Here is a 24,989-nt window from a genome sequence, read left to right on the forward strand (position 1 = left end):
AGTGGTCCTGTGGAAAGGAATTGAGTATACATCTTTCTGGGTAAGGTTTTCCATTATTACCTGCTGCCCACACCCCAGACTTGGGGATCCTCCCCATCCCTAGGATCCCACTTCTTGCTTCCTTGGGAGTCTCACACCTCCCCTTTGGCCCTGCCTTGGAGATACTCAGTGACTGCTCCCCTCCCCCAGCTGTCCCTTCTAAGCTGCGCAGCCAGATCCTAGTGCTCATGTGAAGGAGTAGAGGCCCAGCCTACCTGGACAGGTGGTGGCCAGATAGTCATCAAGGCAGCGCCAGGCCTAAGGCAGACACCTCCGGAGAAGCTACATCCCATATAGATCTGGAAGACACTCTGTGTCCTGCATTGGTGCTGCTGGAATGAGGCTAGGCAGGGTTCTCAGCAATGCCCTGGAGTCCTCTTTGTGCCTGGGCTACTGAAGGGCACTGTATGGAGATGCCCCCTTTTGGGATGCACCTCATCTACCCTTTTCTAAAACTCCTTCCCCAGCGTGGCAATTGAGTCCCCCTAGAGATGGGGGTGGCAGCTGCCAGCTCAAGGGACCCTGCAGTAGGGTGGCCACTGTGATGGCCTCGTCTGCAGTCTCTCTCCATTTTAAAGTTTAAGAGTCCCTCCAGGGAAGGTACAGGAATGTGCTGGGCCTGTCGTGCTCACAGTTACTTGCAGGGCAGGGGTTGGGGTGGGACCTGTCCCACCCCGTGCTGGGTGGGGGGCAACACAGGCACAAGGACATAGATCAGAAAAGTTTTTATAGCAGTGAAAGCTTGGAACGCTGTGCAATCATTAAAAGAAGCAGCAGCAGTTGCTCAAGCTGTGACATCAAGAAAAAAGAAAAAAATAAAGGACAAAAGCTGCAGAAGTGTGGACACCAGGTCACAACTTGGGTGAAAAGAAAGGAAGTATATATGTGAATTATGTGAAGGTTTCAGCTGATTAAAAGCTTTAAATTTAAAAAAAAATGGAATCAGGGGCTGGGGATTTAGCTCAGCGGCATAAGCGCCTGCCTTGCAAGCAGGCAGTCATGAGTTCGATCCCTGGTACCGGTAAAAAAAGGAAAAAGCCAAAAAAAAAAAAAAAAAATGGAATCTTCCAGTCTTGTTAGAAAATCAAAATCATGTGCAGTTTTTCAGAGAGAAAGCACTTAATTCAGGAAATAGATTAGAGAAGTAAGAGGTGCAAAAACTGAGAGGCAGAATAGGAAAGGCAAGGAATCCAGAGATTCACCCTGAGGAAGCCACTGTTTCTCATGACCCAAGAGGACCAAGGACAACACTGCAACTAATGCCAAGGCATGGTGTCACCAGTACCCTTGCAGCATTTGCTTCATCCACGGAGGACAGAAGAGGCTGCCTAAGAGACAGACCCTCACATAAACAGGAGTACAGCCTCTTCCCCTCTGGCTCCTTCTCCCCAGTGCAGGGCCTCCCAAAGCCAACCTAGGACCTGGGGGATGGCGGCTGTGACCTGGGCCTCCTGCCAGCTACAGAAGAGGGGAGGCAGGCAGGGACATCAGTGTGACAGTGCCTGACATGATACACGTGTGTCCTTGAAACCTGAGTGTTTCAAGGGCCACATGAGAAAGACAAAGCGTGGCTGCCCGTAAGAGTCAGGGAGCAGGTGGGCATAGTGTATGTTAGGTCCCTTGGGTGTTTTTACGTTTCTGTCATCAGCATACACTGCCAGTTGGAAAGAAAGAGTTTGCCTGGCATCATATTTAGTTCATTAGTCAGGGCAATGCTGTTATGCATAGGATGTTACAGGAAGACTTCCTCTCTAGCAAAGATGCCAGCAAACTCCCAACACCCCTGTAATTACCCTCCTCTCTGAAGCCAGCACAGCAGTTTGTTCTATGCTGTGGGTTTAACTAGTGCCCTCTTCAAGCCTCCTCAACTGTCTGTCAGGGAGGAGGAAGAGCAGCCAAGTGGGGCTGGTTGGGAGAACGAGGGCTCTGCTCCTCCCGCAGCTGGATGTGCTCACACTACATCTGTGACCACTTAGGGCACTGCCGGAAGAAGGCCCGCGCCAGCTCTGAGCAGCGCCCACCTCCCTGGGGGGCTGTGTTGTGAGGCCCCAAGCCCCAGACACATATTTGCCTCCTCAGCCAGAGCCCCAGGTGCCCACAGGATGAGGACACAGGACCACTATGTGACCCCAGAAAGAGGGTGGCAGGGGAAAAAGTCAGGGGCCACTGCTTTTCATAGAAAATCAATCTGCTGAAATCTAGGAAGAGAAAGGTGGGGCACAGAAAGCATACCTGAGTTGCTGAGGTCATTGCCAGAGAGGGACAGAGGCAGGGCCCGTAGTCCAGGTGTCATGATGCAGGCAGGGACATGCGAGCCCCCAGAAGCATCAGCGTGAGAGCTGCTGCCTTCTGCCTGCTTCCTTGTCCCAAACCAGATCACGTCTTTCCCTAGAAATCTCTCTGAGCCTCGGTTTTCTTGACCATGAAATAGGACTTTGCTAATATCAACAGCTGTTAGAAGCTCACACTTGTGATGACACGAAGGGTGTGGCCCATGCTGAGTCTCCTTGTTTCTGCCCTGTGAACATCTTAATTCTTGCTTCTGTCTTGATTCTGGGGGCTCTGTGGGGCTCAGAGGAGAGCTTGGAGCCCTGCACAGCCTATGCTGTCCAGTTCCCTGGCCAGGAGGAAGCACTTGGCCCTTTCTTTTTGACCCTAGCCCAGTTCTCCTGGCCACTAGCCCCTAAAAACTCATACTGAAGCTGGACCAGCTTGCCCTACTGCTAACTTTTCCAGGAACGCTTTCCCTGTGGTTTCATCCATTCTGAGCAGAACCTCTGGAAGAAGGGAAACGCCCTGTCACAGGCGGCTCTGCTGACACATCCGGGCCCTGCTTACTGTCCTGACGCCTGCTCTGGTCGGGGTGACAGCTAGACAAGCCGCCAGCCCCACCTGCAGCTGTGCCTTGTTTCTGCCTCGAGTCTCCCAGGCAGGTCCCTGGTTCTGACTCCTAGCCCAGAACTCTCCTTATCTTTGGGCCAATCCTCTTCATGGTTGGCACTTGTAGGGGCCACTGAGGCTGCTGAGTGTTTCAGGGGCTGCCTTTCAGGCTGTTTTTGCTGTGGATTTCACAGTGATCTTCACCCTAGGTATCTTCACCACTTGTAGACTTGACAGCCATTTGTGGGGCTCTGGCTGCTGGTGTTGGTCACACAGCTGAGCCACCCAGGTGTCCCCTCGCCATCCTGTTTGTCCTCACCCTCCTCCTGCCCTTGCTCCCTACTCCCCCAGTCTCCCATAGTCAGCAGAGGGCAGAGTCATTCAGTGGGATGGTGACCACCCTGGGGAGCATTACATGCAGCTGTCTAGAACAACCACATAGAGGACTATGCTGAGTTCTCCCTGTTGGGTGTTGTCTCATTGTCTCTTGCTCCAGAACCTCATGGAATGTAACAGCTGGGGGGACTCAAAAAGCTGGAGGGGGGTTCTAACACCCTGTGGGAGAGTCCAATAGCTGGAGGACTTTAATGGAGGGTGTTCTAATAACGGAGGAGCTCTATTAGCTGGAGGACTCTAATACCTGAGGGGATTCTAATGGCTGGAGGACTTTGTCATTCCAGTGTCTGTGCTGGGCACCACAGTACCTACTGTTGGCCTCTCTACCATGGTCTCAGTGTAGCTGGGCTTACATGCTATCTCCAGGTCTCCAGACTGATCTTCCCAAGGAACCAGGAAGATGATGTGAGGTTTTTGTGACAGCTCCAAGAACATGAGCCATGAAGTCCAGCACATTTTATTGGGCGTTGAAGTCACATAGGAGAAGAGGCAGAAAGCCTGCAGCTAAGCCAGGCCTAAAGATACACATGCAGCTGTCTAGAACAACCACATGGAGGACTATGCTGAGTTCTCCCAGTTGGGTGTTGCCTGTAACACTAGCCACTCAGGAGGCTGAGGCAACAGGACAGCAGCCAGGAGCTTTTGGGTGGACCTGGTGGTCCCCATGCACGTTTTCACACATGTTCTCATCTCCACAGCCAGAGCACAGCAGGCTTGGCTCTTGAGCTGTGAGCTGCGTTATGGCTGCATCCCAGAAGTTCTTTCCATGAATGTTCATCCATTAGATGGGAGACATAGAAACCCAAACCAGATTAAACAAAATGGGAATCATTGGTTCTTTTAACCAGGGCATTTTGGGAGCAAATCTGAGAGTTTAAACAATGTCGGAATTCAATCTCTTTCTCTTGGCTTTCATTTGTGTGTTTTTCTGTGTTGGCTACGGTTTTAGGCAGAGGCTCATTAACATCACACAGAGCCTCCCATCTCCAGGCCTGCCTGATCCCGAGGGCCCACAACAGGGCTGCTCTTCTCCAACGGTTCCAGCTGCATTCTCTGAAAGTGTTCTGATGGGCCCAGCTTGGATCACAGGTCCCTTCCAGAACCCTTTCTGTGACCACAAAACCATCACTCCCATGGCTGTGACCAAATCAAATATGAACCCTAATAGGCATGTGGGTTGCACCACAGTAAACACATAGAATCACCTCATTTCAAGAAACTGGCATTGTATAGCACACAAAGAAAAGGAAAACATGAAAGACAGACAAAATGACACACTTGCCTCTCCCTGGGGCTTCACCATCACCTGGAAAGCCCCTTTGCAGTCTTCAGGCCCCAGTTCTGAGGTCTGCTCCTTCTAGAAGCAGCAGAGATAAATCCTGAGTTTCTCAGGCACGCATGGGATTGGGCTTCTGCCTCTATTCAGTGCTCGAGCTATGCAGTTGTGATTACCATGAGTGTACTGTATGGCTTCAGACAGGTTTCACGATGGGGATTGGGTCCAAGCCACTCTCACAGGCAGGCAAGAGAGATGTGTTAGCAGGATAGGGGCCACAGTGGGAAGAGAATGGATGATTCTTGCTGCTGCCCTGGACCCCTCCCCACATGCCCAGAGTCAGTGACACAGCCACGAGGGCCCTGCACGTGGGTGGTAGGAGGCTGTCAGCCTGATGGCCCATCTCTGTCTGTCTCTTTATCCAGCCTCTGGAGACACAGCTCAGAACCAGGGGCCTCCAATGGTGTGTTTGCTGGGCCACCGCCCAGGTCTGGACTTGGGAAATCACGCTTTCTCGGGGTGGGCTGGGGGTGGGGGACTGCTAGGCCGTCACTCTAGGGCTCAGCTCTGCCTCCTGATTAAATCCAGATCTGGGGGCCTGGAACTTTGGGGGAAACTGGATAGCTGTCAACACAGGCACAGGAGTGGATCGTGGGAGGGAGGCTGGCTGGCGTCCGTCAGGCAGCACTGGGCTAGACATTGCAGCTGGGTTTTCCTTCCCAAAGGCTCCCAGGGCTCTGGCCAGGGGGTGATGACTGCTTAGACTGGGTCATACCTGCCTGTCACCTGCTCCCTTCCCTCTCTTTTCTCTGCTTCTTTTCTTCAGGTGGATCCAATCTCAGCACCAACCTTTGTTCTGGAGAGGTGAGTTACTCGACCTCTCTTGGCCTTGGGATCAACATCTGTGCAATGGGGGTGAACGGAGACCCCACCAGGCTGCTGCTCACTATAGATTAATGAGAAGAATGTGAGACTAGTGCGTAGCCCACTCTGCATTAGGGAAAGCTGCATCAAATGTCAGGGTTGTCTGCAGTTCCCCCTCTCTTTCTATGCAGAAGTGTTTGAGGCCATTAAGCCACAAGCACAAACCCTAAAATCACAGTGAGGAAAATGTGTGTGGGAACAGCACAGATCCTGGAGCCACAAAGCGGGGCCATGACCTTCACTCTGCCACTTACAAACAAGTGACTGCTTGAGGGACCCAACCTCTCTGGACCGTGTACAGTGGGGATACTAATGTCACTTCGCTGCCCGTGGCCTGTGCTGCTGGGTATTTGCAATGGATATAGGTGGACAAGCACTGGGAGCTATTCAGAGCCACACACTTTGGTAATCAGTTTATGCCTCCAGCATAATTCTGTCCCTCCTACCATCTTCTTTTCTCTTTTTTAATTCTTCTCTTTCTTTTCTAGAGTTAGGAATCAAATAAACTTGGTGGGCTCAGAGAGGGTTAGAATTGGAAGAGAACTTTGCAACCACTGATTCAGTGGCTGTGTCAGAAATTACCAAAGGCTGGATGTGGTAGTCACACCTGTAATCCCTGCTACTTGGGAGGCTAAGGTAGGAAGATTGCAATTTTGAGGATAACATAGGCAACTTACCAAAACTCTATCTCAAAATAAAATAAAAAGGTGTAGGGATGTAGCTTAGAGACAAAAGAGAAACAAAATCATCATCATCATCATCATCATCATCATCATCATCATCATCACATGGGGAACAAAAATTCAGATTCCTGGGATTCAACTCAAACCCAGAGAGTCAAAAATCTCTTACTTTTTAAATGAAAATAAGTATTAAATCATGAAATAATAGGGCTCATTATGAACAAATTCCAACAATACAGAAGAAATAATGAGAGTAAATTGGTCTCTGCTCAGAAGTAAGTGGTTTTGTGAGTTTGGGGTGTGTTCTCAAGGATTTGGGTTTTCATGTCCCTGGAAAGAGCTGAGCATAGTTTCTTTTTCCATTAAACTGGATCATTGCTCTTTTTTTTTTTCAGCTTCATTTCGCTGAAGATCTTTCTGCCTCAGCCCACAGTGTCAACTTCACTGCCCAGTGGCTGTAGAGGGCTCCTTGGTGTGGCCTGGTGTGGTGATTTTATGATCTGCTCGCAGGGGCTTTATGATGTCCGAGCTGTCCCACGCTGCCTGCCCTGCCTCTGTCCACATCTGGCAACATCCCCAAGCACAGAGTGGAGTTGGGAGGCAGGGAGGTGTATCCAGGATGGGCAGAATGGCACTCACAGCCCTGTCTTGGGTGGCTCTTTGAAGTGGTTCACATCACCACACCATTAAAAATGAAATGAGAAAAGGGAATTCATAGCATTTTCCTGAACTCAGTCCTCATAGTAAGTAAGAAAGAGAGAGCAAAAAATGAAATGCTCACTTTTATTGCATCTGTCTGAACGTTGTGTCCTTCTGCTTTCTCAGCTTTCCCTTTTCATTAGGCTCTGTGTAAGAGCTCATGACTCAATACGTTTTTCCTACACATCGTTTCTGAAGCTAACTTTTAAAAAATGCTAGAATCCCCAAACTCCACATCCCCTGAGTACAGCTGTTATTCTCAGAGACCTTGGTCGAGTTCCATGTCACAGACCCAGCCCCTCTCCTCTCTCTGTGGTGGATGAGTTTTCCTCTCCTGTGGAAACAGTGGAATTATGAAATTGCAACTGTCATCTATTTTTTTATTAAGTAAATTCCTCTAAATCCAGTAGGTAACTTTCCCAGGAAGATAAATTACCCAATTATAACAAATGCAACATATAACATTTGCAGAATCCTTGTGAGAATTTGCTCAGTCTAGAAATTATGCTTAATCTTTGTCCTAAGGAATAGATCCTAATCCTGCCAGCAAGGAGGTGATGGAGGTTTGATTGGAGGTGACCACTGCCCAGAAAACCATATCTGCTTTCAGGCAGACAAATGTCCTCAAGTCTACTGTCCCAAGCTCCACACTTACTGTGGGGGGACTGACCTCACCTGGCCCAGATTTCTGAGTAAAGGAAAAGATCATTTGAAGCAGCTGAGGGCAACTGTGGCCACAGTAGGGTGTTCTTAACATCCTCTAGTATAGAAAAGAGTGCAGGTTAGCTCTGTTGTCTGTGATCTGCCTCTTGGGTGTTAAAACTGGCTTCTGTCTGAAAATCAAAAATAAACCCCAGTCAAGCAAGGTAGAGTAATGTGTGCCCATAGACCCAGCTCCTGGGAAGCTGAGGCAGAAGGGTCACTTGAGCCGCAATCTCTTTTTTAAAAATTCCCTCTCCTGGTCCCTAAATTATGGTTTTTAGATACCACTGTCTCTGAAAAGGACAGGGCTTCTTAGAGAAACAGAGTCCAGGTCAGGAGCAAGAAATGCACAGAATGAGCCTGGAGCCCTTGTTACACCAAATGGCCAGGACGTTACTGAAGATGCAAGTCACTTCTAGCATCAACAAGGATCATAACTGCAGTGACTTGAAAACATATCAAGTATTTCTCAATCCAAAAAGCCACAATGGCATTCAAAAAGGAAAACAATGAAAATCAATGTAAAACGCAAAAATGCATTTGCCTTTGAAGGATGCCAAGTGAACTGATTCATTGCTCTGAAAACTGCTAAACATACAGAAGGGATTAGGTATTTATTTTGTCTTTCCTGGGTAACCTATAGCTCAGCATAACCACATAGTAGACAAGGGCAAAGATCTTTCCATAGAAGTGTTCCAGCTCACACATGAATGAAATAGAATTAGAACATCCCTGTGTCTTAATCATTAACAGAATCACGAATCTAGGCAATACTCGCTGATGGCTGACAACATCATAGAGAAACAACTACAGACCCAGTGGACCACCGATAGGATGTCAAAAAGTCAGTGTGGAATCAACTGAGCTTCTATAGATAACTACCAGTTTACAATGTAGTATGTTAACAGCACAGAAACACAGTCATCAAAATCCAGATGGTAGGATAGTCTTTGAGACAACCAGTTTCTCCAATAAATGATCTACCAAAAAATGACAAGACAGAGGGGAAATTAGAGATGAAAAGAAACTCACCTGTCGTGAGTCAATCAGAAGGTATGATTTTTCTCAATCCTACTTTGGGCAAGTCCAAAAATTAGCAGGGAATTGTAAACACTAGCTGGATTCTTGATGGTATCAGGAATTATTGTTAATTTTAAAACTGTGATTAAGGCCGATGTGGTGGTGCATGCCTGTAATCCCAGTACAAAGGAGGCTAAGGTAGGAGGATTGCTGTGAGTTTGAGGCCAGCCTGGGCTACAAAGTGAGTTCATGGCCAGCCTGAAACATATAGTAAAACCCTGTCTTTAAAAAAAAAAGGCTATGATTACAATATTGTAACTATTTCCAAGGGAATGAGTTATTTTTAGAAACATGTCTTGAAGACACAGAAGATATTCCAAACATGTTTAGCATTTGCTTTAAAAAAAAAACCTGGGAAAAAAGGAGAATAGGTAGAACAAGATTGATCACAATGGTGGTTGAGGCTTGGTGGTAGGCACTTGAGTTGTTTGTTTCAAAGGCTGCTGAGTCCAGAGGAGGATGTCCTCTTGCTCATGAAAAGCTCATGGTGACCTATGCAATTTCCTCTCTTTGGTTCCTTCTGTATACCATCGAGAAAAGCACAACCATTTGTCCATCTTAAAAGTCTACCATCAAAGGGGATTTCAGATCCACACTGATCTCCTTTTGGTTGGCGCTTTGGGAACTTTGTAAAGACTAATTTTGCTTCCAGTGACATCCTGCTTTTCTTTTATTTTAGAGCACTATTTTCTAGACATCAGGGATGGCAACTATCGATGGAAGTGATGTTTCTGACAAGCTCTGACACTAATGGGTAGTTATAGTGAAGTGCCAGGGAGGAGGGGGATCGGTGGAGGGGATCCCCAGAGGATGGGTGCCTCTGAGAGGAGTGGGTGGGCTTCACTGGGAGAGGGAAGGCTGTGTTGAAAGGCTCACTGCTCCCACTTCCTCCGATAACATTCTTGCTGTGTTCTATGAGATGCTGGCTGTCATGGTGACAAGAAAAGGCTGAAGCATGATGATGGGGACTGAGAAATGAGATATGAATAGGAGCTCTACATGCATGAAATACTTTGAAAATTATTTTTCCTTTGAGAAATATGACACATTATCTAGTTCCATTGATCATGCTTCTTAGAAGTCTGCAAGCCAGACAGGCCTCTGCCCTTCCTTATGTTACTTTGATATATCATTAGGAATACAGTTAGCTGAAGCACAGAAGCCACTGAATGAATGACTGCTTTGAACAAACAGGGTCTCCTTCCCTTCCTTCTTTTCTTTTTCCTCCTCCCCACCTCTTCATCTCTTCCTCTCTTTTCCTGCTAGGGATCGAACCCAGGGACTCTAATCTCTAACACTGAGCTACACTTCCAGCTCCCTTTTTTCCTAGCTGCATAAGAACATAGGGGTGCATTGTCTGTCTCAGTGACTCGGGGCTGGTATTTCCTGAGACAGAAGCAACAGCCCCTAAGCATTTTAATCTCACACCACATGCACAGGCCATGAGCAGGAGCGCTTCCGGACTCTCCTGCCTCCTCAGAAGCCTCTTGGAAGAATTCTCCTGCACCTCATTGGGTAGGAATGGGTCATGTGACCAATCCATTTCTCGACCAGACAGAAATAGATTGACTTCCCTAGACTCTACCAAATAGGAAAGGTCCATGGAAAATCCGAATGTCAAGCAATCAGCAAGTTTGCTCACACCAAATCTTCCCGCTCTAAATAGGGTTTCCTGTATGGCTCATGTTTTTCTTCTAAATGGGGCTTGGATTCTCTGTTTAATAATATGTAACATGTGTCAGACTATGTTTACTCAAAGGGCAACTTTTGCCTTTTGGTGGTGCTTGCACTGGGCTTGCTCCTCCTGTCTGCTTTTCCATGATGACTGCTGTTCAGAAAAATCTTGGCTCCTCAATAGTTATCAGTACAGTACACGCTTACAGAGCACTACCATTTGCTGCACGGGGACACAGAGCCATGGAATCAGCCATTCCCAGCCTCAGGGCTGTACAACCAGGAAATGTAGAATGCAAGCACAGGATCACAACAAAGGCCTGTGTTTACAAGGCAGGCTGTAATTACGAGCCCCGCATTAAAGGCTCCTGCCTGGGATGGGGGTGGGGGTAGTCAGGCAGAGACGCCCTAAGTAGGTTCTGTCCTTGAACATACAAAATCAGTGACCCAGGAGAGTGAGTTCAAGGTTTGAAAGTCTATGTGAATCTATACTGCTCTGGCATCTTACTGTCCTTGATGTATTTCCTCTCCACATCACCCATGCAGGTGGTAGTGTCCTCTATAAAGCAAGAGGCCAAGGTTCAAAGTGGCTAAGGTACCCATGGTTTTCTCAACAGCCTGGCAGATGACAGTCACCACAAGTCACATACCCTAAGTGTACATTCTCTTATTCCTCTTCCTCTGCTTTAAGACTCTACCACTGCGAAGGATCATGTGACTCCGTTTTGGCCAATCACAGAAGCCCACCCCTGGCTTTGATTGGCCCAAGATGGTCACATGACTCCAGTCAGCTGCGTAGGAAATTAAGATGGAGGAAGTCCATAAAGGGGAGGTGAGGAGGAAATCCAATCAGCAGCTGCTGAGAACTGGCCATGGTGGAACCCAGGTGGCTACAGGCAGTTCGCCCGCCTTCTTGGTAAGCGCCTCCCTCTGGCGGCAGCCAGGAGGAGACCCAATCAGCGGCTCCCACGAGCCTACCACCATGGGACAGAGGCCTGAACATCCTCTCAAGAGAGGATGACCATATGCAATATAGCAAACATGGGGGATTTCCTTCCATCTTCTGTTTGAAAGCAAACAGAAGATGTTTCACCGTTTTGTTTCATTACAATTAATTGTATTACTCTATTCAACATTCTCTTTCAATGGTTTTCATAATGTTCTGTTTTTTATTTGATTTTGCTGTACTTAATTGACTGGACAACGATTGTGAAGATAACAAGGTATACTATGATACCTATTACTGTTATCCCAGTATCCTGAGTTCTGTACTGTGTTCTGTGCTGTGAAGTTCTGTACCGATTTCACTGCATTGTCTCAATTGGCTATATTCTGTCTTGTTCTGTTGTATTTTTACTATCTTCAAAATAAAAAAAAAAAAAGAGGAGAGTTTCAGAAAACAATGAATTCAGATTCTTGATCTAGAAATCCAGTTATTCCTTTAGTCCTAAGAGCTTCTCCTGCATTCTTTACAACTAAGGAAGTCAATGTTCCTTAAAACCAAAACAAAGCAAAAAAGCCAGCTTTATTAAAATATAATACACCCAATTTAAGGGGTTTAATTCAGTAGTTTTGCCAGGCATGGTGGCACATGCCTGTAATTCCAGCACTCAGGAGGCTGAGGCAGAAGGATGGCCATGAGTTCAATGTCAGCCTGGACTATGTACTACAAAAAACAAAACAAAAGTTTTTAGTGTATTCATAGAGTTGTGTAACAATTATGACATAATCCTAAAAGATTTGTCCTATACCTCCTCACCACTTCCTGTCCCCAGCCTTAGGTAACTATTGTTTACTTTGTCTCTATGGATTTACCTATTTTGGACACATGATTAAAGCAGAATCATACGGTGTGTGATCCTTTGTGGCTGGCTTCTTTCCCTTAGCATGTTTTCAGAGTTCATCCATATTGTATAAATGTCTTTTTGCAGGGATTGGCTGAGGTTGGACTTCTGGGACTTAAATATGCTCAGAAGTTGAAGCTAGGACTGACAAACCTGTTCCTTCTGTAAATCATGCAGGCACTGAATGCCAACCAAAGAATCTGACCTTCCCACTGCAGACTACAGGGACTACTGAACAGGGGAATGATAAATTTAGAGCAAGCTTAGTGAGATTATGCTGACTGGTATTTTGTGTATGTTTTTATCTTTTCTGTGCATGTGTGTTATCATATGCAGTGCATGTACACATTTATTCTAGGGCTGAAGATTACACCCACAATCTCTCAATTACGCTTCATGGAACACTAATGTATCATGAGAGGTATCCCAGGAAAGCATAATACACAGTGTCTTTTAACTAGAAAATGCAGAAGCAGCGATTCACGAGAACCAGGCTGTAGGTGCTGCTGTGTCTTGGTTGATTACTGGCTCCATCACCAAATAAGCCCACCAGGCTTGTTGGTTTTGGGGCAGAGAGGGTGATAGCTGTTGGCATCCTTCATTCTTCATCCTGGGAGGGTTAATCTGAAGGACACATGTCCCATGTCAACCATCACATACAGGAAAGAACATGATGAAATAAACCAGATCCCAGTGTCACGAGGGGGAAAGGTCATATCTTTCTAATAGGATCAGCATCCTGCAGCAGGCAGCATCCTTGGAGCTGATCTAGATACACATCAGAGTGGGGGTTGGGGAAGAGTCAGGATGTACAGGACTGCCTTGGTGCATCAGCAGTGGCTACGAGCACCCTAAACCCCTGGGCAGAGTCGACACATCCTGCCTCATCAGTCCAGTATGACTTGCCTTGCCCCTGTAGTCCTGCCTGTGTGGCCAGTTCCTGTCCTGACTTCCTGTCCACCACAGGCCAAGCCAGCACGACTCCACACTTAGGGGCCCTGCCACAGCCTCCTTCAGCCACTCTCTGCCCCAGGAAACTGCATTTTGTAGGGCATTGAGTGTACATGAAGCTGTCTGGTGAGTGAGCTCGCCAGAGAAGAGGAATCAGCAAAATGCAGGGAATGTCATGGTGCTTGAGCAGCTGCCCTTGGGTTCCGGGATACAAAGCGTGGAGCTATTTCTCTAAGAGAGTTGGGGGGATCTGAGCACAAGCATAGGTGCACAGGACCTGGGAACAACAGGAGCCTGGTATCCAGCTTTCTTCTAACTCCAACCTGAATCCCAGCTCTGCTGTGATACATCAGACCTGAGCTTTGAGGTTAGAGGACACAGTGCTTATAGCTGAGCTTCGGTGCCTTTGTGCAGGGTGTCATAGTGGGCAGTCAATGGAGACCTCCCCCTCAGTCAGGTCCCTCGGAGCAAAATGGGACCACACACAGACCCCACTTTAGCAATAGCCCATTTTCTCAGGATGGTTAGGAGAAGCCGCGCCCACCAGCTAAATGAGTCTGGGCAGGAGTGAGTTTCTGCTGGGGTCACAAGTTCCAATTAAAAGATAGGAAGCTGCTTGGCCCAGGTTACCCTGTGGGAATGTAAGTCCCATAATGCCAGATTTTCCCATTTTTCTCTTAAGAAAACAGAAATTCAGATTTTTATGTGAAATTTTCTGATCTTTAAACATGAGTCACTCTCTATATTCACATTCAGATCCATCTTCTGCCTGGCCTCCCTATTCTCTTACTACAACTTCCAGCTGGATTTGGAAACTGAGCAAAGTAGGTGGAGACTGCTAAGTGGGAGGTTAGGATACTCATGCCTCTCTCTAAGCTGTGCTTCTCCTGCCCCTTTCTCAGTGGTTGTGATTTTGACCCTGGCAGTATCCTCGGTGTATGACTACAGGTCCCATGAGTGACAATTCCCATGGTCTGGACCCTCCCTCCCCATCTGCAGGCCTGGGGATGGCAAGGCTCTCTGAACTATTTATTGGTTTCTTCATCCAGGTCTTGTGGATGTCTTGGTGAACAGCCCTTTCCTTCTGAGCGTTCCTCATTCACCCTTTTGGATGTGCCCTCTCCATCTTGCTGTGAGCCACCATGAGCAACAAAGTCAATCACCAAACAACCTGGTGAGGTCACACCTGGACCTGCAGCCCATACCCTGCCAGTCTGCAGGAATCCAGCATGTGTCTGCTGATCTGTACTCAGGTCCCAGTCTCAGGCCAGCAAACTGCAGCTGGACACAGGCCATACTGCTGGGAGAGGCAGGACCCAGAAATGCCCACATGGAAACCCAAAGAGAAATCCCAAAGGAAAACACCTAGACTCACGTCCTAATCCATTTAATGACCAATGCAACCATACAAATGCCACGCTATGGGGAGCATACGGTACACGAGGCACAGAGGCCTTAGGGGGGGCACTATAACACTGTCAAGGGAAATGAGATCACCTAGAGTTGATGAGGAAGGGCGGCCCACTGGCAGATCAGATCTAGAACATGTTTGTCAGGGAATCTGCATCCTGTCCCCAAAATGGACATGAGCATGCCAGCTGCCTTCACTCCCGAACATAAATCCTTGTGCAGACCACGTCATCAGCGCCAAATGTCTATTCAGGAAAAAAGGAAAACTGATTAGTATGATGCCGGTGCAAAATGCTTAAAGCATGTCATGAAAAAGGCCTCTCACTACCCTGCTAAAACGCTCTGTGACAGACATCCAGTTTCCTGTGCTGAGTGCTCACAACAAGCACTAAGGGTTTAGGGTTTTCCCTTAAGCTATCTCCTGGCAGAGTGGCCACCAGGGTTCAGAGTTTTTATACTGTATACAAGTTGTCCTTCACTTCTGGAGCCTGAACACTGACATAAGTAATGGAAGTTTCTTACTTTAGTTTTGAAATTAAAAGAGGAAGGACATCATGTTGGACATTTCTAAAGGGATTCAGTGTCCTTTCAAACTACTTCAAGACATCCTGGCACTTGGGCAACTAATGCCGTGGGGACAGTGCTGACCAGCCAGATGGCACTGCTGTGGAAATGGAACACAGTGGGCTTTCAGGAGCAGCCACCAGCCTGGGAGACAGAGAGCCCCTATATCCAGGGGTTTTACATCCTCAAATCCAGTCAACCACAGATTGCAAATACTTTCTAAAACTTAACTGTACTAAACATGGGCATACTTTTTTTGTCATTATCCCTTAATCAATGCAGTATAGCAACAATTCTCACTGAGCATTAATACTGTACTAGGAATCATAAGGAATCTAGAAATGGTTTAAAATACATGGGAGGAGGTTATGTGAAAATTTCACACCATTTTACAAAAGAGACTTGATCCCAATATTTGATGTCTGTAGATTTTGGTACCAATTTCCCAGGGATTCGTGAAAGGGTGACTAATTCTCAGGTCACCTTTAGGCTAGGAAACTGGTCTAAGATGTAAAAGCATGGTACTGATCATGGGGGTCTGCAACCCCCAGCCAGGCAAGCATGGGAATCCGCCTTCTCTCTGGGTTCAGGGGAAGGGATGGGAGGTCAGTGGTGGTATTGAGGCAGAGGCAGACTTGAACAAGGTGATCCTGAAGGTTCTTTCCAGCTAAAATTCTATGGCTCTTTGTTTGTTTGCGGTAAGGAGGGCATCAATCATTGCACAGACAGAGGGGAACATTTTTCTTCTGGCCTCTAAAATGATAGAGTCCATAAGGAAGCAGTCTTGACTTTTCCAAAAACTAGCAATTACTCACAGGCCTGCTCTCTGGGGCTTCTCACACGCATTGAGCACGGAGAAAGCAATGTGTGCATTCAAAAAACAAAAACAAAAGCAAAACTTTCCCAGTTTGTAGACCTATTATGGGTGTATTTATCGGCAGATGTTCATTAACCTACTGAAGAGTCATTATCCTCGAGATTCAAAAGTGGCTTGAGATCCAAAGGATTAAAACCACTGAACTAAGAGGTTAGTTACCTTAGAAAGCTTCAAGTTATTCTTTTTTTTTTTTTAAACACTGCTAGGAATGGAACCCAAGGCCTTGTACAAGCTAGGCAAAGCATGCTACTGTTGAGCTGCACCCCAAACTCATTTATCTCTTCTGAATTAACACATCATCATCGTATATATATTTATAGGAGAATGTTCAGATTCTCATCTCTGGAGCCCTGAGATACTTTCAGAGGATGTGTGCTACTGCTTTTTCCTGACACTCATGCTTCAGAGAAACACATCTGGTCTTCAGTGATTAACAAGGAAGCAAATGATCACACTAGAGATCTGATCAGAAGAGCAGTTTTATCCATGGCTGGACACCTGCCTCTTTCCTGTAAGCCAGGAATTTGGAGGATTCTGGGTACTGGAGAGGTGGGGGATGGAGTTTGCCATGTACATCTACTTCTCCTATGTTTTTAGCTCTTAGAAACATGTTGGTTTTTTTGGAACTCTTCGTGCTCTATGGTCCTTGAGTACCTGAATACCAAAGTTTAGGTGTCTGACTTTTACTCACGTCCTAACTAGTCCAGCTATCTGACAGCTCACTTAAACTAACAGATGGCTTCATAATGCCCATTTGTATGCCCAGAATAATGGTGCACACCTGTAATCTCAGCACTTGGGAGGCTGAGGCAGGAGAATTGCTGCAAACTGGAGGCCAGCTTGGGGTACATAGTGAGTTCAAAGCCAGCCTGAACTACATAGTGAGGCCCTATCTCAAAAAATGAAAACAAAACAGAAATCCCATTTGTAACCACAACTGAAGTGGCCTTCTAGATCTGCAAACAATGCTATAGGTTTCCAAAAGAAATTCTCCACAGAATATTCCAGAACCATGCTGAGTCTACTCAGTTTTCAAAGAAAGACAACTTTGCAGTTCAGGGGCAATTTACTGTTGGCCCTGGGAGAGCAGATTTCAACTTAACTAGCATAATTTGCCTCTTGTTATGTGGAGATTACATCTCCTGACATTCTGGATTTATTAATGATAATAACCCTTGAAAGAAAGCCCACATTTCAGATTCCAAATGCCAAGAATTAACGCTCCCTCTGAGGCTTGTATATCTGTTTGCTGAGCCAGGGAATGATGCTGGGGTGGGGAGGTGGGTGGTGGTAGTGGTGGCTATCATAGGTGGGGAGAGAAATTTGGACTGTAGAGTCGTTCATAAAGAATTTGACCTGGACTTTGGCTGTCAAGCGCTATAGAGGTTAACAAAATCATACTTTCTGCAAACAGACCATTCCTGCTTAACTTTGGCTATATGAAAAAACTAAAATCATCCCCTCTTTGCTCTCTCTGGTCCCAGTAAACTATATGTGCCTTTTCTCCTAGATTTGCAAGTGTTAGCCTCCCATATTGCTCCCCATCAAGTATGCATGCCCTGCAAACAGTATTAGCCAGGTTGCAAATTAAGCCAGTCCTTTCTTGAGGAAGAAGCAAAGCATGTTAAATCATTCTAGAAAAGTACAAGAGACAGAGCAGGGGTGGGGGTAGGGTGGTGGATTAAGAAGCCTCAGTTAAACAGGCAGCTCAATGTGAGGTCTGCTTGCAGAATAAACATGTCATTTTGAGGCTGAAGGGGATCTCAGGGGCCAGGCTTCAGTCCAATTCCTTATCTTACAGCAAGAAGATGGAGCTTAGGACAGGAGGGGCTGTTCCCCGGGTGATACCAGAGATCCTTCCCCAGAGACCCTTGTCCGCCTTACCATCTCCTGTTCCCAATACTTTGGGGTGGCATTCACTAAGATGGAGCAGGTATCTTAGGAGATGGTAACAAAATGCCCAATGGAGAACAAAAGATAGAAATTCTAAGGTACCACAATGACTTTACCCAGGGGTAGGATGTGGTTCTAGGCAAGTTGGGTCAATTCTGAAACAGAGAGGGAGATGAAGCGTGTGATTAACCTATGGAGGTCCTATCTTGGTCTCAGGGGCAGGTTTTGTTTGGCCCAGGGTATCTGAAATGTTTCTGTCTGCATACTTTAAACTTGCAGCCCATGGCTCATGTTGTGTTTTAAACACTTCCCAAATTACCAGTACTCACTTGGTTCTCAAAGGCCACTGGGATTTGTAAATCTGAGGATTAAAATGTTCTCTAGGGTTCTGAATACTGATGTGATAAAAATTTCTGAAACTTTTCCCAGCCAGCAAAATGGGTAATGAGAAAACAATGAGACAAAACAAAAACAAATCTTATTCCCCTCCCCCCAAAAACCCCACCTTCTGCAGCATAAGCTCGGGGCACCTCATGGAGCCCAGATGCCCAAGCATTCTGGCTTGGAGCCTGTCACCCCCATGGCTGCAGAGACAGAGCAGCTTGGTCAGTACATGCAGCAGCCCCTCCCTAGCCCAATGCCACTCATCTCCCCCACCAGCCATCTGACAATGATTTCCTCTGACCTACACTGTCATCTCAGGCACTCTGTTCTAACTTAACCCCGGGGCAAATGTCTTTCTCCAAAGGGATACATGAGGGTGACATATTTGTGTGGCTCCAGGGTCACTGGGGGAACCTCCAGGCTGCCCTGGAGTTAAGGGGCCCTCACCAGGATGAGCTCGTCGTTGGCCAGCTCACGGGTCCAGTAGGTTTTGGGGCCGTTGCCCTCGAGGAGAGTCTGCGTGCAGTGAATCTTGTTCTCATTCTCCCAAGTAGCTAAACTCTGTGGGCAGAAAAGCCATTAGTGACATTAATTACAGACTCAGCAGTGGAAGCAAGACAACAATGAGCACCGGACAGTAATTGCCATTTGCCATGCAGAGAAGCAACACATGGTCCTTGTCAGCAGGCATGGAATCTTCTCTACAGAGCCAGATTAAGTCAAAATCCAGAGTGCTGGTTGTGGATTTTATGGGGTGCACATGCATGTTACATGGCACACATGCACTCTTGCACATACATGTGCACACACACAAGCCATGGAAGCAGCAAAGCCTTACGCTTGCTTTATGTTTCTAAGGAATAAAATTCAGAGCACACAATGATTCAGTGATGTCAGAGAAGATTAACTCTTCAAGAAATCTGGATTTTGGGCTGGGGATATAGCTCAGTGGCATAAGCACCTGCCTGGCAAGTGCAAGGTCATGAGTTCAATCCCCAGTACCCCCCCCAATAAAGAATTAAAGAAATCTAGGTTTTAATGACAAGAACCTTCACATCAAAACTGCAGGGTTTTATATCAACTAAATACCACTTTGTAGTCACACAGGTAGCCAGCAAGTCAAGAGTGTGATCCTGTAGGGAGGGCTAACACCTTCCTTTCTATTTGCACTCCCCACTGGATCTGGCACACACCCTGCTCAACAAAGGATAAAAGCGCTTCCACTTTTCAGGTTACATCCTTCTAGCAAAAAATTTAAAACTCAAACTTATTTGAAAGGTCGTCATGTTGCTGGAGGATGGAGTGGAAGGAGAGACTGCCTGCAATTTCCCCAGGGTCTGTACAGAGCCAAGTGGGGAACAGCTGGGCTAAGCAGTCCCGAATGTGCAAATAATCACACCCTAACTAGCACATGGGACACTCATTAAGCAGGGGTGGGGAGAAGGGCAGGGGATAACTAAAGCCCATTCTCCAGACTGCAGGATCTTTGTTTTGGCTTTTGTTCATTTTTAAATCTGAATTATTCTCCCTGGCAGGAGTCTCATTGGGTGTCCCCAAGTGGAGCCCAGCCTATTTCCAAACCTCTCCTTTAGACTCCTGCCCTTCGTTCTAACAATCCTGTCCTGCTCTCTGCTTTTGCAAACACTGTTGTGACTTGGATCTCAGATTTGCCAGCTTAGGCCTGGACATTATTTTGAGGCCATACTGATTCTGGGGGCCAGAGATGCCTGCCACTTGTCTGGCGCCAGGCACTCTCAGATCAGTCAAGGGACAGCTCAGTAAAGAGGAAAGAAACGATTTCTGTGGAATGCTATTACTTTTTTCTTCGTTCATTTTTAAAACATTAGAGAAAGGCGGGGAAACATTCTGTCACTCACTTAAGTGGTGGCAGCAGCGATTACTTTTCCATCTGCCTAACCAAAGGCAATTTTTGCCCATAAAAAAGGAATCCACAATCCCTTGCTTCAGTTGGGGCTGATGTTCAGAGAAATAAAAATCTCTGGCCCTTGAGGACTTAAGAGAAGGCACTCTGTTCATCCTCCCAGCCAGGACCTGGGCTGCTTTGAAAAATTCTGTCTTTCCTTTAAGGACCTGGTCAAAGGAGGTAGGGAATGTTTTCTGGGCCACTGGGATTGCTGAAACGGGATCCAGGGGTTCCCCAGGGACACTGGGACCCAAGAGGCAGGATGATGTAGCCTCTGCTCACCTGCTACTGGTAACTCGGCAGCAGTGGCCCAGAAGCAGGCAGCCATCCAGTCTACTGCTCCATGCAACCCGCGTGTCAAGGACAAACTTACTGCTGCAAGAGCCACAGCTGGGCGCTGGGCCACTCAGCCGCTCTCTGCAAGGGCCTGTCCACACCTTGGGGGAGGGCTCGGGTAGTAATCAGGAGGTCAGCCGAGTTGCCCTAACTGCAAAAATCAGCAACCTAAGAGTACCCCTGGCTACTCAGAGAGACAGGGCTGGGGACAGCGGGACCCTGCTACGGCCTCACCTTGCACTTGCGGCCATCCACTGTCTCCTCCTCGAAGCCTTCACCGACCTTGAAGCTGATCTCCGTGGTGCGCACCGTGGTGGACGTCTTGATGTAAAACTGGTCGCCGTCCTGGCGGATCTCCACGTGCGGCTTCGAGGCAGCGGCCACCGCCACTTTCCTCAGCATGGCGTTCACACCTGTGTAGGGCCGTGTGGTGACCGAGGTGGTAGGGCCTGGTCTCTAAGGGAACCCCCCGTCTAGATCCATGCCGTCCCCCACACCGCTATCTCCTTTTGCCGGATCCAGCCTAGCAGGCAGCGCCGTCGGGGTTTGGGGGCGCCGACCGGAGGCTCAGAGACGCTGCAAAGCTCCCCTCGGGTCCTGCCCCACGGCTCCCCGCGCCCCCGCTCTGTGCAGTCCCCCGCGTCGGCGGCCACGCAACCACTCACCCAGCGCCTTGAGCAGCTCGTCGAAGTTCTCGCTGCTGCGCATCTTCCAGGTGCCAGCGAAGTTGGGCATGGTGGCGGCGGCGAGAGCGACAACAGCGGACGGCGGCGACGAGGCAACGAGGCTGCACGCGGGCTGCGCGGCTGAGACTGCGGGGTGCGCCCGCCGCGCTCTGGAGTCCCGGGAGCGCCCCCCGCCGCGCCGAAGCCCCGCCCATGGCCCCGCCCACAGCGCTCTGGGAGCGAGCCCATCTCGCAGCTCGCCCCGCCCCGGCCCCGCCTCCCATCTCTTGCCAACCCGGCCCCATCCCCGCCCCTTCGGCCTCGCCCCAATTCGATTTTACCCCCTCCTAGCTCAACCGGCACTGGGCAGGCCGGGAGCAAGCTTTCCAACTGGGAGGGTACCTCTGCCACCTTGGCTACCATATCCTGGTTTAACGTGGGTGTGGGAGAGAGTTCCATTCAGACCCTGGCCCAGAAAGTCTGCTTGTTGAGCTGGGAAGTGGGGCTCTAGGAGCCATGACATCATTCTAATATTTACATATGTTTGAAATATCCATTCTAAAAGTGGGCGATCAGGGGATAGGAACCTCTGTGTCTGCCACCCCACCCCGTTGTGCCTTCTGAATGTCACCACCTGATTGGGACACTCTTTCCCCCAGCACTCCTATACACATAGACACCTGCAGGACCCAAGGGGGGAGAGTGGCTGAAGATCCCACCCCTACCGCACCCAGCAGAGGACCCAGCTGAGCAAGACTGTAGGTCCAGAGTGCAAGGTGGTACTGGAGTCCTTGTGAGCTCACTGTTCTCACCAGCGGATGTTCCGAGGTGGGCAGGACAGCCAGGAGGGGGCAGGCTTCTCAGAAACCCCAGGCTTCATCCTGTGACACAGGGACCTGGAAGGCAGGCTACCCTCACCTGCCTGGCTATCAGGGAAACCCCAGAGCCAAGAAGGCTTCAAGAGCAGCACTGTCATGATATTTCTGTGAACTCAGCCTTAGGATTCAGAACAAGAATTCCTCTGAGTACTGGAGACCCAGCTTCTGGTGGAATCACCAGAAGTCCCATGTTGTCTTTTCCCTTCTTGTTTCCTACCTTCCTGCTCAGTAAGCCTTATCTACTGTCTCCCTAACCAGGAGAGGTGAGCAGTCGAAACCCAGGTTCTTTCCTGAGTGCTTACTTTAATTAGGGGGTCTCCTGGAAATTGTGCCCACCATGTGGGTTAACAGTGCTGAGCCCAGCCTGGGTGGAGCCCTAAAAGAGCATGTGGAGGAGCTGCAGGGCTGCGAGGTGCTGCATGTCACCAGGAGTTACAACACAGAGCTGCCTATTTGGGGACCTCATGTGTTCCAGCATTGCCAAGACTTCACAGCCTGCAGGGGGTGAGCTAGGAGGCAAGAGTTAGGAATTGAGCAGAAGTTAGATGATTGGGGACCGGGCCCACAAGTGCAGGGATACCAGGTGGCCACATCGAAGAGATGTGAACAGAGGTAATTCATGGCCTAATTGCAGTCTTTGGCAAGTTGCCTCGTAGCCTTGGGGAGAGTGGATTGGGTGGACACACTTTCAGGACTCAAGGAGGAAATTGTTGCCCGGAAAGGCAAGCAGCCGTGGCAAGAAGTGGAGTATTAGAGAACCACAGCACCCTGAGGGCAGTCTGTGGTTTGAGCCACGCATCGAAGCTGCCAGGAACTTCTTTGAAATTCAGATTCCTGGGCCTCACCTACAGAGTCTCCTCCACTGGCCACTGTTGGTCAGTACGTAGCCAATTCCTGGCATTTCCTCTTGTGTCTCAAGTCTTTGGGGGCAGGTGCTCAGGCCTGACCTTCTCTCCAAAACCTTTTGTTCTCCAGCTGGTACCCCACATCATCAGCTCCTCTGGGCCACTGACCCACATTCCTACCCAGGACATTTCTGCTGAGCTCTGCTGCTTTTGCTTGGAGGCATGCCAGGGTCCAAGGCCCCTAAGGGGCCACTAGCTGGGCCCCATCCCCTCAGGCGGGCCCAATTCATGCTGGAAGAATGGGGGTCAGAGTTCAGTACCCGAAAGCTGGGGCTCTGAAGAGGGTCCCAGTGGGGGACTTCACAGCAGCTCAGTGGAATGGGGGCTGGGGTCACCATGCCCTGCGCAGGACATTCTGGGAGTCAGCAAAACAGTACAAAGAACTGGATTCCTGGGGAGGAAAGGCATCAGGCTGTGCTCACCCTGTTTAGGGGGTTTCTTCTAGGTTAATGGGGTGGAAGGAGCACTGGACAAGGAGTCAGAGGGCTGAAGGAATGTGGAAAATATTAGTAGAATATGCACAATTAGCTAACATTTATTGAATGTTTACTGAGCGCCAGGCATTGTAGCACATGCTTCACAAGGATGCATTCATTCTTTATTAGGGGCACCCATTTACAGATGGGAAACTGAGGCTCAAGTAGGGTCCAGGATCACTCCACCAATGAGATATAGGACTGGGAGGTGAGCCTGGGTGGGCTGGCCCCAGAATCATTCTCTGACTTCCCTGCTGTGTGGTTATAGTACAGAAGGGGGCTTGGAAACCCAGAGAGGGAATTGGGGTCCCTATCACATGGTAGAGCAGTAGAGAGCCTTTGTTCTTTATCTGCCAATCCCAGGGATCTTGGGCTCAGGAAACATTTCTGAGGTCTAGTGTACCAAGCTGCCTCAATGCTAAAGAGGATGGTACTGCCTAAATCCAGGATCAGGAGAAAGAGGTGCAGCAGATTTGTTTCTCCATCCAGCTAGGTTTTGGTCCTGGGTTGCCATTGTCACTGCCATGGCAAGCTTCGGCTTCTTCCTGTAAAGCAGAAATAAAAATAACAACCACACCTACTGTGAAAGGTGTAATAAATTAATAAATGTGAAAACAAAGGACCATATGGTGTCTATCTGGAATTTATGCTCACTCCTAGCACACACTGGAACTAGCACACACTATCCACTAGCACACACTGGAACTCTGGCTTCTCCTTTGAGTTGTTTCAGTCACTCTCCACCCATTTTTTTTTACTGTGTTCTGCCCTGAAATCCTCAATCCTATTCTGTTTGTATTAGCCATTTTATAGATTTAGAAATGGGAGTTGAAGGTGAATTGATCTTTCAAGACCACAGAGAAGAAATAGGCAGAGCCAGAATTCAAATCCATGGCTGTCACAATCCAGGCTCTGAGTCTCTAAGAGCTGATAGATGAGTCTGGTTCCAACTTCCACAATGCCACCAGATATAGGAAAATGGGAAGTCAAAGCAGTAAGCGAGCCCTAGTGACCACCCTGTTGGTGTTGCAATAATAGAGGAATGGATCCAAGATGGTTGGAAAGGGAGGAATGACTGTGACGGGCAGGGCAGAAGAAAGAGAAGGGGTGGCCTTTAGTCAAAGCTCAAAGGCTTAGGAGTTTGATGGGTGAATGTTTCAGAGGGTGCAGCAAAATCACAGACCTTAGAACCTGAAATGCAGGGGCAAGCAGGGGAGTCTGACCCTGGGGTGCAGGACAGGGAGCAACCCATAAGGGCAGCAAAAAGGCCCCAAGGAGGTAATGCTACCAGTGAGAGGGTGCTGCCACCCATCATAGGAAGTCCCTGCTGAGGCTGGGAGGATGAGCTCCCCTAGGTTCAGACATGCCACGCAGAGGCATTGCCTGAGGTCCACCAAGTGTTTCTCTAGAATGGTACACATTCTCCACATGGGAAAACAGGGTTCATGGGCTGCGGGTGAAGCAGGGGACTTGCCTAGCATACATAAGTCCCTAGCTTTGATCCCCAGCACTGCTTTTTTTAAAGAGGG

At 48.3% G+C, this 24,989-nt stretch overlaps 1 protein-coding gene across 1 annotated transcript; it reads right to left on the reverse strand.

Annotated features, from left to right (window-relative positions):
* Positions 1-14,519: 14,519 nt before the first annotated feature.
* Crabp1 (cellular retinoic acid binding protein 1) lies at positions 14,520-21,393 on the reverse strand. The gene is made up of 4 exons (XM_003463565.5): positions 21,202-21,393; positions 20,771-20,949; positions 18,724-18,837; positions 14,520-14,803 (listed from the first exon to the last, which is right to left on the reverse strand). Exons 1-4 carry the CDS (start codon positions 21,269-21,271, stop codon positions 14,753-14,755), a joined length of 414 nt encoding a protein of 137 aa, XP_003463613.1. The 5' UTR covers positions 21,272-21,393; the 3' UTR covers positions 14,520-14,752.
* Positions 21,394-24,989: the final 3,596 nt, after the last annotated feature.

The sequence above is a fragment of the Cavia porcellus genome, unplaced genomic scaffold (genome assembly GCF_034190915.1).
Source record: "Cavia porcellus strain 051 isolate PalLab524CR breed Dunkin Hartley unplaced genomic scaffold, mCavPor4.1 scaffold_38, whole genome shotgun sequence".
NCBI lineage: Eukaryota > Metazoa > Chordata > Mammalia > Rodentia > Caviidae > Cavia > Cavia porcellus.